Here is a 27,249-nt window from a genome sequence, read left to right as displayed (position 1 = left end):
TATTAAAATCACCTCTCAGGTGAACATGGAGCCAGTCCATGTTGCCTTGTGGTACTTTGATTCGTTGACAGCGGGGAGCTCTCCGGGCGTCCAGATTATTAACGCCTGAGATTTAATCACATTCACGAAAAGTCTTCCTCTTTAGTTCTTCCAGGCAAAAAAAAAAAAAAAGAAAGAAACCCCTCCGGTATCATCTGTCTATTCTCATATCAAGTGCCTAGAAGCTAATTGGATTTACTTTATTTCAGATAAATGATACCTTAAGACACAAAGCCTGAAATGAGATCTGAATAGGCTCGTATTTATTTTCAAAGCCATTAAATGGTCGCTGAGGTTAATTAAATTTCAAAAAGTGTCACGTTGCAGTGGCTAATGAATTCCAGCGACTTCATTCTCTCACTCAGACTTTAATCCAGTAGCGCCACTATTTTTAACATAAACTTAAGTTCATATTTTTATTAATTCTTGTAATGACTATAAGATAACACTTTTTTAAAACATTCTTACTATGGATTCTTTCATTACAACTTAAATGCTTAAACTTAACTTAAACTTTGTGTTTCGAAAATATGACTAAACTTGTAACAGTGTGAATCACCACTAGAGGTCGCTCTCCACTTAATTGGAAAAAGATTTGAACGACGCTAATTACTTGCATACTCTGAAAGACGAATGTGGATCTGCTTTACATGTAAGACTGGAACAAAACAATATTATTATCCTGACAGCTTTATTTAAAAAAAAAAAAAAAAAAAAGTCCTTTGCTGTCACCAGCACATGGGACCGGTACCCTACAAGCAGGTATGAGCAAGTCAAACCTTAAGTCATTCACAACCACAGGAGGTCCAAGTTGAAGAAAAACAAATGAATGTCAGTGCTGAAGTAAAACCAGCTTACATTTGGAAGGAGGATTTTTTATATTATAAGGAAGAGAGCATATCATTGATCCCTTCCCAAATACACACACACGCAATATTCACAGATTTACAATAAGAATAATTATATCTTTAAATCTTGACATGATGATGTACACGCTTCTCAGAAGCTGATGAGGCCTTCAATGTCCTAGACATTGTACATTACGACAGTCGGTCGCGCACCAATACAGACAACATTATGCATATCCAGTCAATTTGGCAGGATGATTAATTCTCCGCTGAGTAAAAACGCCTCCAAGATGTCCTCATCTGATTTTGTGCAAATGCCGAGGAGCAGAAGAAACATTCCATTCAACTGTGCCTTAGTTGGGGGCGGGTGGGGGTGGGGGGGAGATTTTCAGATTTTAGTCTCTGGACCGTCTGCTATGAGCGGCTGAAAGGAGTTGCGGATGCGAGCGGCTTCCGCCGCACAAAGGTGGCCAAAGGCTTTGTTGTACCATTCCGGAGTTCTTCCCCTGAAAGACAAATGGACAACAGTCGTACCTTCCAGTAACGACAAGACTGAAATTTGCTTCGCTCCGCCGTCCGTCACTTACTTCAGATCCACTCGGCAAATGTGAGTCAGCCTGGACTTCCCCGAGCCGCAGGGCTCCAGCAGGTAATTGGACTCCAGGACGATAGCTCGCACCGCTCCGGCGGGAGGACAGTCCTCGTGCTCCATTGAGACGGAAACCAGGGAACACGCGCCTTTGGGCAAGTCTGTCCTCCATGACCTTGGGAGAAGACGTCAAGAAATGGCTCAGTTCCTGGTTCCGTGACTTAACAGAACGTGTGCTCACCTGAGAACCACAAAGTCTCGGCTGGGATGAGGCGGCATCCGGCTGAGGACGTACTGAAAGACTTCCGTCTGCTTGTCCAGCGTGTCGCAGACTTTCCACTGCAGCAAATCGGGGTCCCACAGGTGGCGCTCTCGCAGAACCCGGTTCAGCACCACCGACGGCGGCGCCTCCACTTCCACGGACACCCGCCAGCGTCTCAGCGGGTTGCCGTCGCCCGCCTGCGAGCCAGACGGAACCGGCGTCAAAGGCGGAGCCCGCGCGACAGTTCGGCTCCAAATCGACAAACGCGTGCGTACCTTCTGGAAGTGCAGCTCCGTGTTATCGGAGCTGCTGGAGGACACCCAGGATTTGGATTTCTCACGGGCTTCTCTGAGCAAGTTCTCCAACCTGGCCTCCATGTGGTTCTGGTGCGTTCCGTTCTCGTCCTCCAAGAGCTTGAAGAGCTCGTCGGAGGTCGGCGCGCGCAGGTCGGCGTCCACGTATGAATTGCGCGACTGCGTGACCATCTCGTGAGGGATCTGACGGGCAAACGAGAGCCGTCGTCCGAGCGTCCAAAACGCCGGGCGGGCGGTTGCGGTACCTCAAAGAGCCGATTGCACTCTGTGATCATGTGGGCGAGACCCTGCGTCGCCGCCAGATTTTCATTCAGGTCTTTCTGGTCCGGCCTGCCGCTGGCGTACTTCTTCTGCATCGCCCTGACGGGAACAGCGAGCAAATTAGACCAGGTCACCATCGTGAGGCAGTCCGAGTCACTGCGCTAAATTATAGAGAATTAGAGATAACAAACGAGGGTACTCGCGCGGCGTTTACCTCGGGGAAAGATTGTCTTTCTTGAGGATGTTGAGGTGGAAGAGCGAAGGCGCCAAGCACACGGCGATGTTCATGGGCGTCATCTGGTTCTCCTCCACCGAGGACGTCACGTCACTCAGGAAACACAGCAGCGTCTGCAGCACCTCCCGGTTCTCGTCCGACATCAGCATGATGGCCGCCTGGACGGCTTGCAATCTTTGGTCCTTGGGCACGTCTGGGCGTTTCCAAACACGGATGTTGGCGGGCGGCTGAGCGAGCACGTGATGGCGGCGGTGACCTTACATTGATAGATGTGGAGGAAGGTCTCCCCCAGCTTGCTGGTGAGCAGCGGCTCGGGCAGATCCCTGAAGAACTGCTTCACCATGTCGGCCACGTCGTACGCCGATTGCTCGTCGTAATTGACGTCGTCCGGGGAGCTTTCGTTCATCTGCCTCAGCGCTTGAATTCGGGATTTGACACCCGACTTACGAAAGAGTCCCACCTAGCAGCCAAACAAAAACACACGGCGAAATCAGAGGAGAGCGAGGCGTCGCGCTTTTATTCTGCGCGCGTCATTGTTGACGAGAAAGCGACACGGCCAGGTTACGCAAGGCTGACCTGGTCCAGACAGCTGCTCCTCAGGTAGCGCAGGGCCTGCTGCAGGCCCAGAGGCAGCGGTTGGCCACAACGCTGCACGTGAACCAGAAGTGGCACGCCAAACACCTTCTTGTCCTTGTAGTCGGGCACCTTCACTCTCTTCATGAACTTTGGAACTGCCCTAGGAGGCCACAGAAGCAGATACATCAAATACGTTGGGTTCCGGGACGCTCCGGTCGAGTAAAAGGTGCTGACCAGGTCCAGCCGTGTTTGTTGGACAAGGAGTACTTCTCCATGATGGCCGTCAAACGCAGCAGCGAGAACTTCTGTAACAAACTCAGCTGGCCCGCCGACTGGTTGGTTATCTGCAACGACGCCACCGAGTGGCTGAGGCGATTGGAAATCTGAAAGCTGGGCCATCGTAAACTGCGGAGAAAGGGGCAAAGTCAGTCTCGGCCGACGCCCCGCCGTCGTCATTTCGGGCCGAGTCTCACCGATTGGGTCTGGTGAGGGAAGCCCCCACTCCCGAGTCTCTCCTTTCCCCGAGTCTGGTGGCGTCCATGTCGGAAAGCGACACCCCGTCGCCGGCGCCCGGCGTCGTGGTCTGGCTGTCCGTCACCGAATCGGCCTCAAAGTCCAGCGTGATCTGACTGGAGGACTGAAGGCCCGCCGGATCTCCTCTGGCCACCCCGTCCCCGCCCGGCAGCACGTTTTTGGACCAGTGATCCACGATCTGCTGCAGTCCGCTGACGTGCATCAAGATGTCGTCCAGGTGGGGAAACAGATCTTCTTTCTCCAGATCCATGATGTCCCCGGTGCTGGCGTAGAGATGCGAGCCGGGGACGTTGTCGTAAACGCTGATGCGGCTTCCCCGGGAGCCGCGGCGCGCGGCGGGCCGGGCCTCCTGCCGGCACGAAAGCAGCCCGGCGCCGCTCGAGCGCCACGCCAGCGAGGCCCCGTCGGTCGGCGACAGGCTTTCGATGGACAGCGCTTTGGGGAAGGTTCCCGGCTTGTGGTCGTTGGGAATATGGACCACCAGGTCCTCGTAGGAGCAGAACTCGTTGATGCGATTCTGCTGGGCCACTTGGTTGCCCGAGAAGATGTCGACGTCCTCCAAATACATGCCGCTGCGTTTGTGCTCGCCGCCGCCCAACGACTTGCGCTCTTGGAGGCTGGGCGTGCTGCCCGCGCTGCCGCTGGAACGGCTTCTGCCTTCGCTGCCGGACCGGGACGGAACCTCCTGAGCTCCGTTGACGATGTCCGCGCACGGCAGCGTCTCGAGGGCGCCGGCTTGCCGCTGCAGCACCGGCGAGCCGATGACCAGCGGCTTCCGCCCCCTGGCCAGCGCCCCCCGGGAGCGCAGCGTCTCCATGCGCTTCAGAAAGTCTTTGGCGCGGGTGCGACCCGTCTTGCCGCGCTTGTGAGGCAGCGAGCCGTAGCGGCTGATGTGGGACATGGCGAGCAGCGTCAAGTCGGGCATGTCGCGCTGGGAAGCTTCGCGGTCCGGACCCCGGGGAGGGCCGCCCCCGCTGCTCTCGCTATGGAGCGAGGATACTTCGGGCTCGCTGAGGTCCGTGAGCACGCTTTCGCTGCTGGTGGCGCTTCTGAGAGGCGCCGTGTCCCCGGCGGACGGATCTAAGGTTCCCAGAAGACTGTCAATGTCCTGCAGCCTGGACCAGCGCCGGCTGCTCCATTCAAAGGTCCATTTGTCACTGATGGCAAACAGGTCTTCTTCATCCGAGTCTTCGCTCTGCGGAAGACGCCAAAGCTCATGGGTCGGAAAGGCCGTTGCGCAATTCACGCCGCAAACAACGTCCGCTCTTCTCATACTCGGGAAAGCTATTTACGGGCTAAATAGGTTAGGCCGCCGTTTCTCGGATTACCGCCAGCGTGTCATTGTTAGCAGGAAGGACAATGAGCGAGACCCGCGGGGAGGAAGCCTCCGCTCGGCTCGGACTTAATAACATTACGCAATGGGGAAACATGAGTCAACGGCGCTCCTGGCCAGAAATAGAGCGTGCCAACACAAATACCGCAGACGATATTTCAAAGCGGGCCGCAGATTAAAAAATTGGAAGGACATCCTGGCATGTTGCTTTTCCGCTTCATTGGAATCACACTAGAAATCCTCTCTAAATTTAGACGGCGTGGGCAAATGTGGAAAAAGCTCAAAGCCATCTGAAACCCCGTCTGAATTATTCAAAGACAAGCCCGCTTACTCTTTTCTTTGGGAGGTTCACATCGAGTTTCAAGGAGGCGCACTTGTTTAAGGTGTTGAGTCGCCTGAAAGAAAAAAAAGAAAACAGGAAATACGTACAGGGCCATCTCATGAGAACGTCGCTTAAATCGGTTCCCGACTCATTTAATCAAATAATCAGAGACAATTTTAGCTGCCTGTTTCAAAAATATTTCCCCCCCCTCGATGATTGTTTATCATTTTTGTTTACTTGACTGTTTTTATTTTCCATACCATTGCCGCATGGGTCACTGACCAAAGGGTCTCACGTTATCTGGGTTAGCCAAACAGCACTGTTAGCATAGATAGCGGGACCTTGGGCAAAGGGACCATTTCCAAGATGGCCGGCCCCCGCCCCCTCAGTTCAGAAGGCCTGGAAAGCGGCTGCTAAAACGGGAGGCTTCCGAGCAAGGGGATCCCGCAGGGCATGCGTCAAATATGGAGCCCAATTAAAGGGCACGATGCTATTTATTTTGCTCTCCGCTGTTGCCATAGCGCTGGCACGGAGGTTTGGCATCACGCCGCAGCTGGAACGGTCGGCCGGCTCTTCCATTTGTCCCCGTGGCCACTCTGGAATTTCGATGAGTTGCTTTCGAGCCGTTTAGAGTCACACTACGTCAAGCGGCGCTCCGCTGGCTTTTTCCCCTATCCGATGTCGCTATGGTTACCGTGGCAACCCGAGCGCGTTTTCTTTTCCTGTTTGTTTTGTTTTCCAAGTCTTCTTGGAAGAGAAGCTCTGACATCATGGAGCCATATTGAACCAACCACACTTTTAATGGCTTCATGCTCTTTGACGCTCTCAGCTTGAAATCTCTGTGACTTGTTTTGCAGCCGGGTCTCATCTAACAACTTTTATTGACTGGCGATTTTGCGAGCATTTTCAACGTCAACACAATTTACCTGCAAAGAGGCTCCACCAGATCTCTGTCCAGGAAGTCATGGTCTCGTTTGACGGGGCTGATGTCAATGGGGAACTGGGAATCTTAAAGGTCAACAGGACAATGGCATTAGAACAGAGTTTTGACACGATAGAAAGTCCAAGTGCGAGGCCCCAGAAGCTAACGGTGGCATTTCATGCTCCGAGTATCAGCCCTGTTCCGGATCGGGCCGGGTGCGGGTCTCCTCTTACGTAACTCGGTGGATGGCACCCAGAATCCAACATTCCGCCGCATTCATGTAAAGTCATTAAGTCTTTATGAAAAGCAGGCCGGCCTCAAACAAGGCTCGGCCTGTTTTTTGGCCTTTTGAAGCGACAGCGACGTGGATTTGATCTGCAGTGCACAGAAATTGGCAGGTTTCCTCTCATGAAGCCATTTGACTTTTGCCTCCAGCTGCCAATGCGGAGGAAAAATATTCCGTATTTCAACTGCATTCAAAAGGTCCTCGCAAGACGACCCGTTTAGGTTGTCGGCGTCTCTAAATGGAAGCCGGCGGCCTTTTTGCGCTTTGTGACGAGCTCGGGAGTTTTACCTTCAAAGAGCTGAGCGTACTGGGGAAATCCGGTGGCCCGCAGCCAGTCGCACGCCTCCTTTGCCTCCAATTCTGCAAACATGGAATGAAAGGAGACATTTTGGGATTCTTTTTGGTTGAAACATGTTTGTTTTTGGCGGCGCGACGGACTTTACATGATATCTTTTGTGCTCAAGCTGCTGTTTACGTGCGCGTGTAAAACACTCGTAAAAGCAGCGCTCGGCCGACCAAACACTTCATTAGTTCGGACCCGCACCGGCTAATGAGCTGTAGTAAAAAGCAGCGTTCTGCCGACGTCAGACAAAAGTTTGGAGTTTTTTTTCCAAGCTACTTTGTTCATCGTCCGTGTCCAGGAAACGTGTTGCAGCGATTCAACTTGACAGAAAGACAAACTTTGGTGGTTATGGCTGCGCTAAATTTAGCCTAGCTGATGAGCTAAATTTAGCTTTGCTTATGAGCACAACAATCTCGGCCACATGTCCGGAGCACCTCTTCTAAATGTAATACTCTCAAAGCCATTCCTTTTGGAAGATCAGAGTAGTTTGCTATTTGTGACAGGGCTCGCTCCCTATCCTGAGCTTACGTGTTTGATAAGGTCAAAAGGCATAAAGTGAGCGACACGAGGATCACGCGAGCGTTGCTCCAAACGCATAGCGGCGACGCGCCGTCGAGAGCAAACAATATGAAGATGTCAAGCTGCCAGCACCCGCTTGCTGTTGACACGACGTTTTGGCGCCTTCCCATGAATGCGAACGCAGCTATTTACTGCCATAGCTGAGAAACATGCCCTCACGCTGCAGTGCCAAAGCAAACAGAAGATTCATCGAGTCATACGGGAAAAAAACCAAAACGAGCATTAAATGTAACTTTTTGCACATCTCGTTAAAAGATGACTATTTAGGTGATATTGTTTGACCAAAATTATAAATAAGCCAGGCAGATATTTGAGGTGAAAAAAATGTCAAAGCACAACAACAGCAGACAAATTGCCACAAAGACCATCTGGCATAAATAAACAAAGGGCATTTTCCGACCATTTCCCCCCAGTCTGCTTACCGACGCGACCCGGCCGAGATCAGCGGCGAGTCAAAGGAGCCGTGAGCGGATTCAGCGGCCGCTCAGCTACTGTCCAAGTCTCACCTGCGTCGCTTCACATGCGCGTGATGACGGCCGACCCAATCAATGAAAAGTGACTTTGCTCTCCAGCCCTGACCAACAACTGAGTCAATATTAGCACTCCCCCCTCCACCTCTGCGTCCGTCCTTGGATGATGTTAAAAAAAGAAAAGTCCACTGTTTACCCCGTCAACGCAGTCGTGCCGGCGAGGTCCGTTGCGATCTGCCGCCTTCACACCTGCGGCAGTGGGAGGTGGACAGCTTCTGTTCAGCCTCGCCTCCCTCCTCCTCCCCCTCCCTCCTTCCAGGTGCTTCATATCCTATCCCATATTCTTCCAGGTCACCCCACAGGAACCCCCCCGCCCCTCCGCCCCAGAGTAACACGAGCTGGGAATTCCTCCGTGTTTGGCATTCTGTAAGGCGACACGGAGACATTCAGTCCTCTCATCCTCTCTCCGAGGAAATCTCCCACGGATAAAAGGCCGGGCCGGGCCGGGGCGGGAGGGCACCGTGCCAAAGTATGAGAGCTTGTGTTTGTTCACCGACAGCCACTTTGCTCACAACCTGCGTACAGTCCACTCCGGTTACACAAAAGCCGAGATAGGGACTCGTTGGGACGGGCCGCCGTGGTCCCTCCCGGGATGCGCGGCACCAAAGGGAGGGCACGACTCTTTTTGTGATGCCAACATTACGCAACATTGCTATTACGCAATTCCATCGTCAAATTGGACGTGCGCGACGTGCTTCCAGGAGAAGTTTGGCTCCACCTCGCAAACACAGACAAAAAAAGGGAACCTTTACAGATTGGTGTGTGGGCCTTTCAATCAAAGTCTCCCTTTGAGCTGAAACTTGATTTAAAACACTGAGATGAACAATCTCATGTCCAAAAGGGTGACACTCACTAGCCTATGCTAGCGCAGCATGAGTGTCCAGTAACTATTTCCCTTCTGAGACCAAAATAGACCGTGGTCACCCAACGACCCCCCCCGACCCCTCGTAAATGTTTCGGTACTCACGGGAAATTTTCATCATATAGCCAGGCTGCCTCCTACAGTATATCCATCAGTCAAGGCGCTTGCAAAGTCGGAGCATCTTTGATTCCCACGCCGGGCCGCATTCCTGCTTGCTCTCAGCGCAGCGCCGAGTTTGAACTGAGCTGCTTCTTGTGCTGTTTCTCAACCCCCGGCCGATCCCGGTCCCCGCACTAAATCTTTCCTTCAAGCCAGCCCCCTTTCCGCGGTCGCCTCCCACCCCCTTTTCCGCCGACCCGAGACAACCCACTGGCCAAGTTTTTGCCATTGCCATGGAATTCTAGGACCCCTCCAGGATCTTTTCAATGACCTCATCAGAGCTTTGTCTCTTGGGGATATTTATTTGCGGTTTTTCGCCGGGTGCAGATGTTCTTCCAGGGGGGGGGGGAGGAAAAAAAAAAAAAAAAAAAACAGCTCTTAGGTCGGCTGAGTATGACATAAAGTGTCAGCAGCTGTGAGTCACACTTGGTGGTGTCTGGAAGGAGTCCACCAATGAAAGGAAGCGTGTTATCTGTGTCATCTGAGAGAGTGATGACTTTCGTGTGACAAATCGCACACAAGGAAAAGCGTGTGCTGACAAAAAGTCCACAGGCGAGGGAGCAAGGCCACATGGGCTGGAATTCGGCCAGAAAATGTCTTGAGATGAAAAGCATTTTTTTGTTCTTTTCAACATGCAGACACATGCGATTACATAAGACATCGCCGTCCGTTCTGCAGTTTCCCGCAACACAAGAAGATTTTCCAGATGGAGCCCCGATCTGCCATTTCACTCTTGTAAAAGACAACTGCCTTATAAAGCCGAGTGCAGACAGAACGACGGAGGCGCTCCGTTTGAGTCGCCGTTTAAAAATAAATACTCGCAGCTTTAAAAGCACTCTAAAACAAACCGCTCGGATTTATACGCGCTAACTGCGCCGACCCTTGGAAAATCTGTCCCCCCCCCCCCCGGCACCCCCACTCAGGCGCCTGAGTGAATCACTCAGACGAGACTTGAAAAAATACCTGTCCCCAAAGAAAGAAAGAAAAAACAGATGAGGTGGCGCTATGCAAACACCAATGGCGATACAAATCTGGATTAAATTGTAATTTTGCCAAAATAAAAATGATTTTCATGAAATTTTATAATATAATTGTGATTCATTATAAATATTTTGGAAAAATAAAATAGTTGTTTTTAGAATAATAAAAATGATGAATATTCATATATTAAAATACAGGTTACTTGAAAAATGATCATTTTTTAAATCAGTTTTAAGAAACATCTTTTTGAATACTTTCAAAATTCAAAATGTAGCTTTTAAATCAAAGCACTCAGAGTTGTATTTTCTAAACTTGTCTGACCCATTCCTCCAGTCCCTCCTCCGCAACGAGACACCTGAATGAATCACTCAGACGCGGCTTGAAAATAGAGCTGTCCCAAAAAAAAGCAACAAAAAAAACAGACTGGCAGTGTCTGTCTGTATCAAAAAACACCTGGAGGGCTTTTCCAAAAAAGGAGGAGGATTGGCCAGCCAAGAGGTGTCGTCACGCTCGGGGGCCTGAAGCTGAACCCGTCTTCCGTCTTTATGATGCTAATTGCATACAGACACACTGAGCGCTCGCTCAGCCTACAGTCAAAAACAAACAACATCTGATGGCCCAAAAGAATGCCACGTTAACTTTTGGCAAACGGATGACGTCGCTATTGATTGCGTCTCCCGGTAGCCAAATCATTGCGTCGGAATGTTGCCGCGCTTGGCTTTTAATTAACGGCCCGGCGGGACTCCGGACAAGCGCCACAATGGCACACTTGTCATGTCCAGACGAGGTGGCGCTTGGCAAACACCTGCTTTCATCAAATCTGGATTTAGGAAAAAATTGGGATTTTTGGAAGCTATTTTTTGGTAGCTAACACTCTTTGACTCTGTTTAAATACGCTGACACATCAAACACAGCAAACACAATGCTTCAATCATGCGACTAAGAGTCACCAGTAATTACACAGAGCCCACCTTGAATCGCCCGCAGACTTCCTGTTTGATTCCAAGAGGGAGGGAGGGCGGTCGATTGCGGAGGCAGGCGCCGATTTTTAAAGCATCCGCCCGAGGCCGCGTTACCGGGACAACCGAGCGACAAAGCCAAAAGGAGCCGCTCTGATTCACTTCTGGGCTGCACGTTTAGGCAAGAGTCTTGATGCTAACCTCGCTACGCTAACATTTCTGGACGACACACACGCAAAGAGACACAGATTGATTGAGAGAGAGAAAATAACAGCCGCCGCCGCCGCCGCCTGCGAGCTGCTGTCGTTGACCGGCGTCAAAGCGCGCCGGGTCAAAAGTCATTCCAAGGCTGTTTTTTTTCCTTCCGGGGTTCCGTATTGAATTCAAACGAGAGCGGCACAGCTGTGGTAACATTCTGGTTCACCTCCTCAAGGACACCCAGACAGACAGACAGACAGACAGACCAAGCACATCACATTTGTCATGGTGCTGCCGCCCAACGCTAGCTGGAAAACTTCAAGCCAGTTTCAAAGTGTAGCTCGGCTTTAAAAGTTCAAATTGCATTTTGTCTCCATCAGATAAATTGGAAAGAGAGCGCATCCAAATGGTCTTATTTTCTTTCTTTTTTTAATTCAAAGCTATCCAAACATGATATTTCTTTTGGGGGCTCATTTTGAAAGACCAAACACGGCTGGAAAAGCATCAGCTTGCTTCAAAACATGCTCGGAATAGGTCCCAAAATCCCCCCAGTTGGACTTCCCGGGACAAAAGTGGCGATATGACGCACAGGCTTCTTTTCCCCTCCGGCCGAAAGCGTTTTGATGGCAAGGATTTGCTTTCTTTCGTGATAAAAACATCAAGTGGGGATTCACTGTTGATCTTTGCAGCCTTATCGCTGCCTTTTCCACTATTGTCTTTTGTGCGCAGATGAATAAATAACCGAATGTCAGTGGAATGCGAGCGCGGGCTGGACACTGGCTCACTGTGACCTTCTCAAGAGAAAGCGCAAATATAAAGTAGTGCTTTGGCACCATCCATTTTGTGTTTGGGCCTATGACCCTGACCATTTTCAAATAGCAGCAACTAAAATATGTAGCTTGTCCCGAAGGGGGGCAAGTACAATATTGCAATGTGGCTTTGCTATTTGTCCCTGTCAAAAACAATGTTGCTGTTTTCGAAAGGCCTGTCCATTGACGCTGATGGGAAAGCGTACTTGAGATTTATTTGAAAATGGAAACAGCTTCAGTGTACAGTCAAGCAGCGCTGGATGCCTGTCAACAGCACAGCCAGCGTGGAAAAACACTCCAAAGAGAGAACCTCCTCTCCATTAGGTCCATCTCATTTGGAGCCAGTCCCAGAGGGGACAGCGTGGGGTCGCCTCCCTCTTTCGGGAAGAGTCAAGAGGGGAGCCGGAGGTGGGTGGGTGGATGGTGGGATGGGGGGGGGGGGGGGGGGGGGGGGGAGCGACGACATCAGAACAAGGGCCCCCACCGTGAGAAAGCACTCTCAGGAACTCCGCCATCAAAGCGCCCCCTCCCTCGCTTAATTAACGGCCACAAGGCTGCTGCAGAAAGCGTCGCTCGCCACAGGAACTCTTATTACATGTGTGCAGTTGCTCTGCTCCACCGCATGGGGGCGCCCAAGCGTAAGGCGGACTTACAGCACAGCGCCTTGACTTGAGTTGAGTTGAAGTTGTTCTTGCATCTCAACTTAAGTTGCTTTCCACCACAGATGTGCTGTGAGACAGCCACACAACTCATATGTTGCATCAGTATTTCCGAATGTGTCAAATGAATCCGAGCCCCAAAACACACGCACTTAATGTGTGACCGTGCGTTTGTGTTACAGGCCAGACGGAGGGAGCATTTGGCAAATGTGCACTCAAGTCAATCATTCATCAGCCTGCCGTCGTCAGCAAGCAAGCAAGCAAGCAAGCTGCACTGCACTGACCTGCACTCAGTCTGCCGCCTAGCGGCCCAAACCAGGAATTACTACTATCAGAAGTCTCATGATGGCTAGTTTGACAACCACTGGACACTTGAACCTTCCCAAAAAACACAAATATCATTTCAAACTCATCTGACTCAAAAATGTATCTCACTCATGCAGAGAGAACATCCGAAAGGTCGCTGGGATTAACTTAATGTGAATTCAAAGTGGCACAAAGGGGAGAAAAAAAAACAGGAGTGCATGCGTTTGAAGTGCAGAAACGCCAACGACAAGCTAATCACATTGTCAAAATGGCTTTTTTTTCCTTTTTGTCTCTATTTAGGATAACTCAGGAGGCAGCAAATAAAAATCTGCATGACAACGAGCCTCATGAATAAAAGATGAAACAACAAACTGCATGCTGCCTGCCTTCCGGATCTGTGGCACAAATAAATTGTGGAGCAGCAGAGAAAAGCCTTCATTCTAAGTGCTTCCCAGCTCAAGGACCTGAACGCCACTCCAAACTGGCACTATCAAGTTCTAAGGCTTCTCAAGTTGGACACGCAGAGGACAGCCACAATAATACATCCTGTAGCGCCCCCTAGGGGAAAATTGAAAACTTAGACCGAGGCCTTCTGCCAATTGTAGAAATCTGCAAATAATTGACGCTTGCTCAGCCCTTGCAAATGTTTCCAACAACGAAGCGACACTTATAAATATGCGCAAGATTGTTTTGAAGGATAGAAATGCAGAGGTGCAATTGGCTTGGCTTGGAGGGGCAACTCACCCCCCTTGTCACTTTCAACCTGCTATGTCAACAGAAGGCTGGAATGCAGGAGTCGCCGCCGCCGCCGCCATCGCCGCCATCGCCGCCACCGCTATTTATGCAGATCTGACTGTACACAGTGCTGCTGACAGCCTCTTCAAGTATTTACAGTCACCTCAGGCCATTTCCTCCCGTCCGCCAGGTGAGGCCGAGCGTGGAGCAAACTGCGGCGGTCGACTTGTGCGTTTGCCATCCAAAGCGATCCGAGTCCGTTTGGCGTTGACTTGACACCACTTGCCCCAGAAAGATAAAATAGCAACGATACGGCGGCCAAACACGTGAGGCGCCTGACTAAGCGGAGCTGCTGAGCGTGACTGGAAAGAATGCTGCAAAAGTATTGGGACGCATTCCATTGACAGGATGTGGAAATGTCAGACAAATGTGGGACTGTCCGTCAAGACCTCCTTGCACAAAAATAAAAATAAACCCTTTCTTTTTCCATCATGAGTGTTCAGACAAACAATAGCCACTCAGGCTTTTCTAATGATTCCCAAGGTGAAGGTAAAGAACGCATCGAGCAAAGGCGCGTCAGATCCTCGTAAAAGCTGTCGGGGCTCCGTCCATATCTCATCCCGTATCAGTGTTTACACCTTCCCTAACTCCCTCCCTCCCTCCCTCTCTCCCTCCCTCCTTACATAACACTGACTTATCTTCCTCTCTATTGTCAGTCAATAGTAATTATTTACTGCTACCGCAACACCCTCTTCTTGGCTGAAGGTCAAGTTTGTCGGCACGTACGCACACACACACACGTGCACGCGCACGCTGGACCGGAGGCCAAGTTTTGCCAGAGACAATCAGCTGATTTGAAAAGGAACACAACAAGGACTCACCCTTCATTCCTTCCCAAGCAAACAATGTGAGAGTTGGAAAGGTGAAGCCCTTTCGAAGACTACTTGCTGTTAGTTTGTTGTTTAATATGAGATACCTCAACTCAGTCCCCAGTTAATTGCCATGCAAATGATCAATCTGGACCACAGTATTTCCATAGAAACCTCCTGGAAAGTCTTCCGACAAGCGCTGGAGTTGCACAAGAATTGTTTTTTAGCATTCCTTGTCAAGAGACGCAGAAAACGTTCTACTTGAATTGTTTGGACAGTTGCAGGACAACCGCCCGTACAGGATCGAACGGAACAGCAACAGCTGAAAATATTCCATATCATACAGGAAATTCTTCCTTATTCTGCAAATCTCTGGAAGGCACTGGGCCCACAGCCGCAGGACTTTAGCAGAACTCAATGACTGTAGCAAAAGTGACAATGGTCAAAGAGCAGCCTGACTCTAGCCATGTGGGAGCAACATTCCCGCGCACCCGCCCCGCCCCCGCCTACCTCCGGCTATCCTCTTGAGGAGCTGCTGCCTGGCAATGATCCGTCCCAGCCTGTAGCCCGAGCGCCTACGGCGGTGGTCCATCCTCAGGTAGATGTCCCGGCTCTCCGGGGTCATGCTTCCCAGGCACTCGCTGCCCGAGGACTCTTGGAGTTCTCGAAACATGAGGAAGAAAAAAATACAAATGCTGGGCTCCGCTTCAAACAAGCCAACAAGAGTGCCTGGTACTGTTCACACAGAGGTGCAAAAATCCTCGAGTGAGCCGAGTGGGACGGCACGGAAAGCGGGCGGGCGGGCGGGAGGCGGGAACGGTCAGGTGACCCGAGAGCAGGCCAATGGCGGGGAGGCCTCGGGAGTCCGGCCCATGTCGCAAAGCTGAATCCAGAGTCTGTGTGAAGGCTTGTCAGCACGGGAAGGAAATATAAATACGGCCGGAATGCCGAGCCAGTGAGTAAGGAGCGCTTACAAAAATAGTGCTTTCTTGTTTTACACTTTTCATTTTGGATCCGCCCTGCTCCAGAACAACTTGTCGAGTCAGGCCGGGTCCGGGAAGTGACACGTCTTGTGGCGGTGACGTTGTTTTGCCGGGCGGAGAATGCCACTTTCAGTTCCAACAGGCTCTCAGCAGGTCTCCTCACATTATCAGCACCACATTTACACTTGCCAAGTCAAACTGGCTTCGAAAGCTTCCAATTTTTCATGCCGAGTCATCAAAAATGATCCCTGCTGACTTCCTGTATGTTTTTGGGCACGCTTTATTGAGACTACTTTGGTCGACCAAATTTCAAGTTGAAGTGGCCTGAGGGGCTGAATGACTTTTCACAAAGGCCCTTTATGGCCTGAACTTGTGCCTTTCTCCATTTTACGAGTGAACAACAGCAGCCTCCTCACACCTGTATTAAAGGCAGCATCCGGAGCCGCCCAGGATGCGGGCCCGGTGACGGTGCAGCTTTGTGCTACACAGTCCCGCCTGTGTCGCAGCGTGGCGCCATACCAGCACGTTAAACACACAAGCCCTGTCTGTATACTACCCCCCCCCCCATCAATCCAGTCCATCTTAAGCTCACAAAGAGCACAATTCAGCAGCACACTTCGGGGCTTTTCATGAAGGTCTCCGAGGATTAAGCAAGCCCCCGGCACCGCACAAACACTCGGGTGGAGTTGCTTTTTTAAGTGGCGGTTGATGGCGTCACATCGCTTGGGCGGGGCGCAAACACCTGTCTTCATTCATGGGATCACTACACAAGTTCCAAAAAAAATGGCATGGGCATGGGACGTAATCCCCCCCTCCCCAGACTTACTCCTCCCGTGTTTACTTCCTCGCTAGACGTCTAGACGGACGCATTCCAACGCCGTGTTGTGCCTATCGTCTTACGGAATGCACCGCCAGCTCATAAATGATAAATAGGAACTAGATCCGGGTTTTTTATTACAATCAAAAAATTGTTGTGACGGTAAGGTACGAAGGTCAATGCGCATTTACAAATGTGGTGTATTTTAAATGGAGTATAAAGTTACAGTACAACAGTTTTGCCTTGTCAAGGAGAAACTGCTAGCTCAATGCTAACACGCAATGCAAAACAACGTAGACACTACAGATATTCGAACAATACTCACAGGCATATATTCTTTATCCTCTGTGATAAGCGACTAATTTGACGTTTACTTATTCAGTCAATTGTGATTTCTTTTTTTTCTCTTCAATATTGCTTCTGTGCCAATTTGCATTCCTTTCATTGCAGGAAGATGCTTTGAGAGACAGGTGTTTAATATGAGCATGCTCATGAAATAAATTCAACTCGATCATCTGGCTGAATTTGAGCAAAACATTTTTTCTTTCATCTCAAAATGAGGAATTTGTTATCATAACTTATAAGTTTGTTTTTAAACTTTTCACCTTTCCTGGTTTACGGGTGCATATAAAAGTGAGTTCTTGGAGAAGTTCCTCCCCTGTAAAGGGTCCCTGGACCCAAAAGTTTGAGACGAATGGTATGCAACATCTGGACTCTATTAGCATGACTTCATCTCCTCGTAGTGTGCAGTTCCCACGTGAACACGTCTTGTGTGACTTGCTACTCGGGTGATTGCGTCACACTTCAAGATGCCCCCCCGGTTTTCTGTAGCCCACATCCTCATTAGGGTCAAAAGTGAGCTGGAGTTTTTCCCAGCTGGAATGGTCGCAGCTCTCACACAAATCTATCAAGAATTGGGACTCTTTAGTTTGCACAGTCAAAACCACCAAAAACTGATACAAGGCCAGACTACAGATTAAAATGTGGACAAACCCTACAACACTGCCACAGAATAACACACAATGTTTTTTTCTGCACAAAACTAAAAAAAAAAATCGATACAGTATTAAAAATATCTTTCATAACACGTTCCAATGCAAAGACAACGCACTAGCGCCACCCTGTGGCCCACACTTGCACTCGCCTGCACACAAAACGTTTCCAAAGTTTGCTACAAGTGGGGGAAAAGGCGAAACAATGTTTGCAATCGTCAATTACATGCCAGTTGGATACAAGCAGTCAATGAAAAACGCTTTTGCTGCCAAACGTCAATTTTAAAAAAATATATATATATTTTTTGTCCTTCTTGCGCACGATCGTCAAATACGGAGTCTCCGTGTTTAATAGCATGTCACGGCGTCTTATATTAAACCTGTTTAATTTATTGGGGGGTTTTGGGTGTGGGGGGGGCAACCCTGCGGTCTTGGGGTGCAGCTCGTGCGCCGGGTTCGGGGCAGCCTCGCTCGGGGTTTCCACTGACCTGCCAGCCGCCGCTCGCGGACATTCCTCCAGATTAAGTCCCAAGCTTTGGACGTGGAGCTCCGCAGCTGCTCGCTAAAGGACCGCCGCAGCTTCAGCGTGGCCGACGTCCCTTTAGACGTCATCGCACTCGGACATGATAAATAAATTTTCCCTGCAAAAGTCCTCCGGCCACTTGATGCAATTGAAAAAAAAATTTTTTTTAAATAAAAAGCGAGAAAAGATCCCCCTTTTTTTCCCGGTTAACTTTCAAAAGGCTTCTCCTCTCTGGCGGCGCATGTCCGAAAAAACAAACGTGGCTTAAAACGTTCTCATCACGCGTATGAAATGCAAAGAAATCATGGTAAACGACTTTCACGCTTCCCACCAGATGTGCGGGCGTGCGTGCGTGCGTGCATGCGTGCTTGTGTGTGTGTGAGAGAGAGGGAGAGAGAGAGAGGAAAGGCACGCACGGAGAAAGAGAGAGAGCCTCATCGTCGTGATGCATTCACTGACAGTGGGAAATATATCATTGTCAGGTGAACGTTGAAAATCCATGTGACGGATGAAAGTATGTGAATGATGGGCCGAGGTGGCGGAATTACGCACACTGTGAGAAAAATAGAAATATTTTTTTCAACTACTTGGAAAAAAGGTCAAAGTAAAAGAGAAAGCGCAGACTCCGAATTAGGCTCCACCTTAACGCCATTCTACGGAACGTATTGTGATCCCCCAAGCACCTCATTCTAGTCTTTCCCGATTCAGATCTTTGGCTACGTTCACACTGCAGCTCAATTCTGACCTGTATCTGATATTAAGACGATGTGAACGGCTCGATTTCAATTTTTTTCAAATCCGACTCGGGCCGCTTGGATCGGATGAGGTCAACCCTTTAGAAGCAGGAATGCACTTCACTTTCAGCACCATTTACTTCTGTTGTGACAACATTGTGCCCCCCGAAAAAGCAAGCCAGCGAGCGGCGCAAACTTCTAGCCTGGTCTTGTGAAGGCCACGGCGGCCGAGTTCTTGGTCACGGGCTGGAGTGACCTTTAATTCCTACACAAAAGCGGCTCTCGACCCTGTGCAAGATGAGCGATATTCTGCTGAGCTCGGTGTGCCGTCTCGGCGTGAAGCCGAGCTCAGGTTACTCGGACAGCCCATTTGAGACATGGCGGCCAGGCGGCTGCTTTTTCATGGGAGTCAACTGGTTTGGGACATTTCACGGGAGCGAGCATTTGTCCAATAAATGGAATTTTGTTTTTTTTAAACACCAGGACAGAAGAGGAAACATCCAACAGCCCTGGGAATGCTCCCCCCCTCCCACAAGACGTTTTGTATTGTATCACTTTAAGCAAGAACACCCCGAAGAGGTCCACAATCGACTTGAGTGGTCCAGAACGAAATGAAGTAACTTGAAGTTGACTAAATGGAGCAGGAAGTTGCGTGGAAAAGTGATTTCTCTTCTACGCTTGGGTCGCACTTGGGCTAGGCCCCGTTAAATAGCCTGGGAGAGCGAGCGCTGGAATGGAAACAGGGCTCAGGGAGCGTACACGCCCCCGAGGACTCGTCCCAGGCATGTGCTATAAATTTCCTGACCATATATTCCCTAGTGGAGGTGATTTTTCCAGAAGAGCCGCACATGTGGCACATAACTGGTTGGAGCTTAGCTGGGTTCAGACGCCATTAAAGTGCTCCCTAATCTTGTTTTCTTGAGCACCTTTGCGGTGGTTTCTTCTCATTTGCTTTGCCGGAGGTCAAGTCAGCCTTGTAAGTTCTCGTCTGGCCTCTTGCGCTTGTTTGCCACTTGAGCTGAAAGCGGCGCAGAGGTGTGTGCGTGCGTGCGTGCGCGTGTGCAGAGGGGGCCCGAGGAAGAACGAAAAGCCGTGGTGACAAGCGTACGTGGCCGTTGTCCCGCTGAATGACAAAGCATGTAATGCCCAATCGGCTCGGGCGGCGTCGCCCCACAAGGGAAAAACATTTGACAGGAACCTCCGACACCTGCTTTGGGCTTCTAAATACAGCCAAGTTAAGGGAGGTTCTACGGACAGGAAGTTGATGCAAACTAGTCTTCCCGCAGATGACTAAACTTGAACTAACAGGTCATCGACATGAACTCGCGGGAAGCTGAAGTAGGCTTGCAGGAAATGGATGCACGCGCTTGAGCAACCAACAGGAAGTTGGCAGAAATGAGCCAAAATAAGGTTTGAAGCCAAAGTTGCTAAATGTGCTTTTGAAGCCTGCCTGGGTTGGGGTTTGAAATCAATACGAAGCTTTTCAGCTGTTTTATAATGCTCACGTATTGCTTTCAGCAACCTTGAGGCAACATTTCCACCTGTAGTGAAAAGACTTTGCGCTCGCCAAAAAAGCTTCCCGCTCTGTTCTCCTCAACCTTGATAAACGAGCACGTACGCTTAAGGAAAAAGTCCCGAAATACTAGCAGCCTCTCTTTTTTTTTTTTTTGTATTATTATTATTATTTTTTTCGCTCTCTGCGCTGGCCTCCTCTGCACTCAGGAAACCGCAAGTCATTTTCCATCTTTCCATGTGTGGAATTTTTCATACTGCCTTCACGCCAGCGGCACCCTTCACAGTCATGATCATAAATTTAGCTGCTGATGTCACACGCCTGGCGACCAATGGGAAACTGCTGGTATTTCAGCAAGGGTGTGTAGACTTATTATATACACGACAGTGCTGTTTAGCACTGTCTGAAAATAAATGACTGAAGGGCTAAATCAGATGTGATGCTAACCATAGAAGCAGACGAGGCCATTAGCGAAGGGTAGCGATAGCATAGCGACAAAATTCCTTCTCATCCTACCTGCTCCTGCTTCCCTTGTCATCTTGTTGAAACCCTGAAAAAGAAAAAAAATAATCATTTCTGTCCTAATCAATGACAAGCTTCTGAAGTCAGCCGAAATGAGATTTGTTTGGGTTTCTCATCACATGACATGAGGAACATCACGTTTTTCTTGGCGGACATTTGAGAAAAAAAAATCAATGGTCCAAAGCAAATGGGAGCGCCACGCATATTAGAGGAGGCGCATTCCATTTTCCTCTTCCCACAAAAAGGGCAGGTGCCAAAAAAAACGCCTCCAAATTCTTCCATAAAGCATCTCGCCAGAGAGCGAAGCCCATCTGTATCACATTGCCGCTTCCCGCTGTCGTACGGCGCCCTGAACTTACGCAACAACAGCAAGAAGAAGAACATTTTCCCGCATTTTAGAGCAACGAAATCTCCCGGGCGGGCCCAAACAGACGGCGGGTGGAATCCGCCGCTCTGCTCTGCTCTGCTCTGCTCCCCGAAACATTCTCAGCTGTTTTCAACTCGCAATCTCGCCGTTTTCAAGCTTGAAGCGACAGCTGGCGTCTAAGAGGTCAAAGTTCACTTGAAGAGGCACATTTGCTACTTGGCCTCACTCGGTCGGGTTCCACATCCGAACAAAATTGAATTTAATTGCGCGATCGTACAACGGTAGCGGTGACATTGTCACATGGTGAACGCGAGTCAAAAGCGGGTTGGAGCAGAACTCACCGCTTTCTTGCTTCTTCCTCTGGTTCCCACGGAGCCACGGCGAGGAACACAAGAGCCGCTTTGGCCGGAGCGCCCGCCTCGCTCATTCAGGCTTTGCTTCAATGCCGAGCGCTGAAACGACATCAGAGCCGCATTGAGCATCCGTAGGTCTGTCGGTCCGGACCAGAATAGGACGAACAAAAGCTTGAGGTCGCCGTCTGCGGTAGGGAAGGCCCTCGCGCACAAAGACGCTTGTATGTGCGGATGCGCCTTTGAGAGGACAGAGACGATGACCTCGTCAAACGTCCCAGTAAAGACGTCTGGGCCCGTCAAAGCGGGCCGCGCTGAATGCCGGGGCGCCGCTTCTGTGCCTGCCAGGCACCGGCCGGCCCCTCCGAGGAGGAACCAACACAAGAGCTCCTCTGTGGAGCACCAAAGAAGACTTTTGTGCCCCGGGCGCTACCTCGGCCGACCCGGCCCGCCGAGCAACTCCTATCGAAACGGCCACAATGGCCGCCTGTTCTCGCTCGTCCGCGCTGAGGACGCACCGACCCAAAAACACACAAGTCAGACGGACGCGGGACAAAGATGGTAGTGTCCTCTTGTTTGGAGGAAGAAGAAGAAGAAGAGGACGAGATGCTTGTGAGGAATCAGAGCAAGCTCAATTCAGTCCCAACGCTTGATGAACTCGGTGGTGGGAAGGGAGGGAGGGAGGAAGGAAAGGGGAAGGAAGGAAGGCTCACCTGCTTCTTGCGTGCGGTGCAGGGCGTGTCAGAGGGGGAGGAGCCTGCGCTCAGCGCCTCCTCAATGTCCAGGTTGAGCTGCTCCAGCTTCCTCATCAGTTGGCCCATGGACTCGGACCAGGGAGCCTTGAGCTGCGGGGACATCAAGGCACACGTTAGAGCTCATTGACTTGAAAAGCCCCATCAGATTAGCATGTTAGCATTGGGTGACTTTTCCTTCCCGTCTCAAAAACTCTTGCCCTTTCTTCTTCATGTGACTTCATTTTGGAGGAGTCCATCTCACAATATTACGGCATGATTATCTTTGAAAAGGCAAAACTCCTCTTCACTTGCAAACATAAACACTAACAAAAAAAAAAAGAAAAAAAGCTTCCTGGTGAGTTTGAAAGGGTTCTCATGGAAATGCGATCTGTTCCGCCACTTCGCTCTCTCTCGGGGATGGGGGGGGCAAAGTGCAAAAAGGCAGGATGGCTCCAGACATGCGGACACTCATGGAATTCCCGCTTTTCTGCCTCTCAATTCACGCACGCGCACACACACGCATGTATAAATAGAAGCTCCTCACGCGCTGGAGAGCGGGGCCTCAAGATGTGCACGCTCGTAAATCAAAAGGAGGGCCCTCCGTCACCAAATTGTCACCATGAGATGTGACTATGTGTGACTTTCCACGCACACACACATATACACCATATGCAGTTTGGCATTTTGTTTGACTGACACCACATTGGGCCCCAGAGGCTCCCCCAGCAGGAAGTCAGTCCCAAAAATCCAGAGGGCTGGGGAAAAGTCAGCAAGCGGATGCATCGGCTAACGACGTTGGAGCATTGTGAAGCAAATGTTTTCCGAATGTTTGACACGAACGAAGCCCTTGAGTCACGGAAAAGCTTTGCAAACTCCCAGAATCAGACGCATTCCACAGAGCCAAAACACACCCCCTTCCACAAAAAAAAAAAAACATTTTGCTGTCCACTGTCTCCATCAGTCCATCCAGGCGCCATGGCAACAAGTCCCGCTACGAATCAGCGTTATCACATTGGCCGGCCAACTTGATCAGTGCACATTGTCGACATTGTGAGGGGCGACACTATCGTCTTTCACATGGAAATGAGGAGCAGGAGAGAAGAGCGAACGGGCCGGCGAGCTAGCGAGCGAGCCACCCACCCAGCGAGCGAGAGTGCTCGGGGATCACCATGGAGTCTCTAAAGGCTACCTGGACGGCTGCCGGAAAGTACATTCCGCTCCCAATGTGCTCCTCGAAAAAGGCCAACGTCAAGTAGGGAGGTGAAGCTTCTGGCAGCCCACAGCTGCTGTCAGTAGACAGTGCCCCCCTGTGGTCGCATCGATTACTGCAAGGCACAAATGCGCCAACTGAATTGACGTTGAAACATTGGAAAAAAAGAAAACCGCAGACCATGTTGTAGTCCTCGACAGAAACAATTCACCTTCAGCCTTTGCGGAAAACGATCAAGATGGACCCAAAGCCCGCCGTTCACGATAGCGTCGCCTGCGCCCTTTTAATAATATTTACACCAAAGCGGCTGGATTCCGCACATTCCGATTACAATTTGCAAAACAGCGGCGGTCGTCTCTCGGAATTTGCGCCTTATCTGCAGCCGTGACACTTTGGTGCCATTTGGAGATAAGCGCTCGAGTACAGACAACCGCGTCAAAGCTTTCACGAGGCGGAGGAAAGGAGGACGTGCCGCTCGCTGCCCATGGAAAGAAAGCATCGGCCATGTTTGCATTCCTGCCCCAACACAAGAAAAAAAAAAAAAAAAAAAATTGGTCCTCCCACACATGCAGTCCGTGCAAAACATACCAAATGCCTCTTCCGGGGTCTTCACTTATTTGTACCCCAAAAAGGTCAACCACTAAAAAGTCAGCAGAAACGTTTTGCAGATTGTCCAAAAGCGCCCTGCAATCTTGAGGCCGTCCATCTGTCCGTCCGTCCGTCCTTGGTGCTCCATTCATCCGTTGGGAGGTTACACGAGTGCATGTCAACCTTGAGGGGTAAAGATTGCAGGGCTTTTTGGACATCACAAGCCTTGGAGAAGATTTCAAAGCTATCTCCTAACACCTGCTCCCATTTGTGTACACAGCACATTGTACAGATTCAAAAAAAAGAAAAAAAGAGGACACCTGCTTATGTGGACGGCGAGGCCTGTCCATCCTACAAATGGAACTAAGACAACAATGAAAGTGTCTGCAGATCACGTGCGTGAAGAAGAAAGCAACAGCTTCCTACCTCCTTGTCACCACCTTCCGCCTCGGCGTCATAAACACGTGAATGGCTTCCTGCGGGGCCGCCAACGCAGTAGCTCCGCCTCTTGCCACTTTTCCTCCCATGCTGTCGATTGGCCGGGAACTCCGTGCTCAGCGCCGCTTCCGGGAACATGTCATCGTCGTGCTCGTCGTCGTCCTCCGAGGACTCGCCGTCTTCCGAGCTGGCGTAGTCGCCATTCTCGCCGTAGTCCAAAAAGGCGGCGCGGTTCTGCTTGCGTTTGACGACGCCGGGCGGTTTTCGGGTTCCTCGGCTCCAATTAAGTGCGGCTGAGGAGTTTGCACGCTCATCCCGTGATGTTTGGCGGACACGGAGACAACTGTCCTCGAGTCCGTTGAGTCTCGGTTCCAATTGTGAGCGCTGTCCAGACTCGTGGAGAAGATCATCCGTCACGTGGTCCTGGACGGGAGGTGGACCACGCTGCTCATGAGCTAAGCTGAAAAAAGCAAGAACTTGAGGTGCATCTCCGAGCACCACAGACGCTTGTCCTTCATCGTCCGTCATTCTTTTAGGAATCCGTTCTACCAGACTGAGGTCATCAGTTGTATGTTCCTGGAAATTCAGATCTTGACGGATAAGTTCCTCTACAGTTCCCGTATTGAGCCCGTTGCGTGGCGCTGGCCTTTGAGGCGCCGCCAGCTGTTGACAGGGCCGCGTGGCGAAAAGGCCAATTTGTCCCAGAGCGTAGATGGATGTCTCCGTGGTGTCGCTGCGGGCGGAACTTCCATTCTCATTCATGTCCACAATTTGTCAGCGCTTAAATTCCACGGGTATAAAAGAATCCGTGTCATCCGAGATCCATGGTGCGATTCAGCTCACCTGAAAGGGAGAAAAGCAGACAAGGTAGCTTCTAATCCTGGCAGCTTCACAGCGTCTCCTTGAGTGGGAGTGCGCCGCCGCATTTGAACATCTGGCGTCGGAGCCCGAGTGGTTCGTGTCTGGATCTGTTTGACGGCGGTGACATCACTCGGCAGAGGAATCCGACCACTCTTCCTCCAAGCGTGCAGCGTTCGTCACAACCGCGCTTGGCTCAGCTCGGCAGCTACTGGCTGAATTCCGCCGCTTGGGTGAAGCACGGGAAACCTGCACCGGGTTTCCTCGACAGAGTGAGGAAACCCCCAGCCGCTCCATCGGCATAGCTAATCTGGGATTCTTACGATAGACGCGAGAAGGCCACAGATGGCCATCGGTGCAAAAGCGGCTCCAAACACGCAACTTTTAGGACGCAAATCACGTGACTTGCTTGACGTGGCTCAAATTTAGCCATTAGGAGAGCTAAATGTTGATTGGGATTTTTTTTTCGTAACGCTTAAACGGGTCAAAAGGACCCATGACCTCAAACTACGGGTTAAAATGCTGAGCAATAGCACTTCATAAAACAGTGCTACACTTTTGTTTTGCTGCAATCTTGATCATTCTATTTTAATGACTCATATTTGAATAACGGGTCCAATTGAACCTTGCGTCAGGACTCACCTGCAAAGTCCAAAAGAGCCGCGTTGGGCCCCTTGGCCATCCTGTGGTGCTGCCCCAGCGTGGTCGGCATCCTCCCCCCTCCCCCTCGGTGCTGCCGGGGGCCTGCGCCGACACTCCAAACCATTCAGAATATGCGCCAGGAGGGAGCGGCGCTGTCTATTTGTGAGGAGCCGGCAAGGGGGAGGAGAAAGAAAGGGAGAGAGAGAGAGAGAGAGAGAGAACAAGGTGAACCGGGTTAGGGACAAGATGAACGCTGACCCGCCGGCGCGCTAGCGGCTGCAGGAATGCTTTCAAGTCCCGGAGAAAAGGCGCCAGTGATTTACGTCGCGTTGCAGGCAAAGCCGCTGGTGTGAAAGTGAAAAGTGGCAGGCCCCTACATGGAAAGCAGGCAAACCATAACATTTTGTTCCGGCGGGAGTCCAGACACGCACATCGCCATTCTTTGTCCAAAGCATCACAAGGACGGAAATAGCCGCACGAGCGAGCGAACGGGACTTCAGCTTGAAATGGTCTGCAGAGGAGAGCAAACAAAGTGCGAGTGAATGAAACAGATACAAATGCAAAAAAAACTCAAGGTAAAAAGTAGTCCATAAAAATGCAGATTTGCTTTGACTTGCTCCTTTTCGTCTTCTTCAAGTTTTTGCAACCTCGACTTCACTCATTCGCAGAATTCCTCAAAGGCCACGTCAGAGGGTGACCTTTGACCCAAACTACCTGAAGGGCCGGCCGAGCTTTCGGCATCAAAAGGGTTGCCGAGTTTTGACACGCACTGACAAAAAAAGGTTTCTGAACTATTTTCACTTGGGGGACGGTTTCTTTGCCCAATCCAATTTCAAATTCAGTCCGCTTTTTTCTGTCTTCTGATTGGCTGGTCAGAGCATGACAAGTTTGACAAGCAGATGCGCTCCAGTGACGTGCACATCCACTCATGTCATAATCGGCATACGAGCCACTATGAAGGGGCACACGCACGCACGCGCGCGCACACCAGGAATGCTGCACGCGCACACACCGAGCTCGCTCGCTCGCTCGCTCGCGCTCCAAATGAATTGAGCGCAACAACAACAACAAGGCGGCGTGCGGCAACTCGCAATCGTGCCGCAAATTCCTTCCGCTCCGAAGCTACGGGGGCGGGGAGGGCGACGGCCCCCAGCTAGCGTACGTTCGCTATGGCGCTGCCTTGTAATTGACAGACATCTGCGGCTGATGAGCAGCCGTTCTGGAATTAACGCTATGTGAACGTGCTCCACAGCAGCAGATGGTCAAGTGATGACAGGCCCATTGTTTGCTTCAGAGCTCATATTTGGCTACCATAGAGATCCGAGCAGATGTCTGGATCTCAGACGCTTCGAAACCGAGTCAAACACAACAAATCGACACTAGTCAACGGTAAACCTACCAGAAAGTGCATGTTGCTGTCCACAAAGTTCTGCTCTGCTGCTTTCTTGGCTCCTCCCCCATCTTGATG

The 27,249-nt window shown here is 50.6% G+C and overlaps 1 protein-coding gene across 3 annotated transcripts; it reads right to left on the bottom strand.

Moving 5' to 3' along the window:
- Positions 1-713: 713 nt before the first annotated feature.
- stard13b (StAR related lipid transfer domain containing 13b) lies at positions 714-27,249 on the bottom strand. 3 transcript variants are annotated; one of them, XM_088380556.1, is made up of 21 exons: positions 27,181-27,249; positions 26,213-26,292; positions 25,782-25,937; positions 24,270-25,124; positions 22,025-22,156; positions 21,303-21,413; positions 20,589-20,622; positions 15,021-15,173; positions 6,810-6,881; positions 6,240-6,321; positions 5,323-5,386; positions 3,598-4,853; positions 3,359-3,529; positions 3,125-3,284; positions 2,810-3,008; positions 2,528-2,741; positions 2,298-2,412; positions 2,014-2,235; positions 1,718-1,935; positions 1,475-1,651; positions 714-1,393 (listed from the first exon to the last, which is right to left on the bottom strand). In XM_088380556.1, the coding sequence occupies exons 4-21, from the start codon at positions 25,041-25,043 to the stop codon at positions 1,276-1,278; spliced, it is 4,272 nt and encodes a 1,423-aa protein (XP_088236682.1). In that variant the 5' UTR covers positions 25,044-25,124; positions 25,782-25,937; positions 26,213-26,292; positions 27,181-27,249; the 3' UTR covers positions 714-1,275. The 3 variants fall into 3 exon arrangements, with proteins under 3 accessions (XP_088236682.1, XP_088236683.1, XP_088236684.1); XM_088380557.1 differs by lacking the exon at positions 15,021-15,173 and having other exon boundaries at positions 27,181-27,248; XM_088380558.1 differs by lacking the exons at positions 15,021-15,173; positions 20,589-20,622; positions 21,303-21,413; ... (3 more) ...; positions 26,213-26,292; positions 27,181-27,249 and adding an exon at positions 17,791-18,162.

The sequence above is a fragment of the Syngnathus floridae genome, chromosome 7 (assembly GCF_059516105.1).
Source record: "Syngnathus floridae isolate MCC-2025c chromosome 7, RoL_Sflo_1.0, whole genome shotgun sequence".
NCBI classification, from domain to species: domain Eukaryota; kingdom Metazoa; phylum Chordata; class Actinopteri; order Syngnathiformes; family Syngnathidae; genus Syngnathus; species Syngnathus floridae.
Note: the sequence above shows the minus strand (reverse complement) of the source record. Positions and strands in the feature narration are given on the sequence as shown.

Excerpts from the sequence above, each read along its gene's own strand:
- stard13b (XM_088380556.1), bottom strand. The coding sequence starts at position 25,043 with ATGAATGAGAATGGAAGTTCCGCCCGCAGCGACACCACGGAGACATCC. Across the intron at positions 2,742-2,809 it reads CTTCCTCCACATCTATCAAT|ACGTGCCCAAGGACCAAAGA; the intron begins GTAAGGTCACCG and ends GGAAACGCCCAG. Across the intron at positions 1,936-2,013 it reads CGGAGCTGCACTTCCAGAAG|GCGGGCGACGGCAACCCGCT; the intron begins GTACGCACGCGT and ends TCTGGCTCGCAG.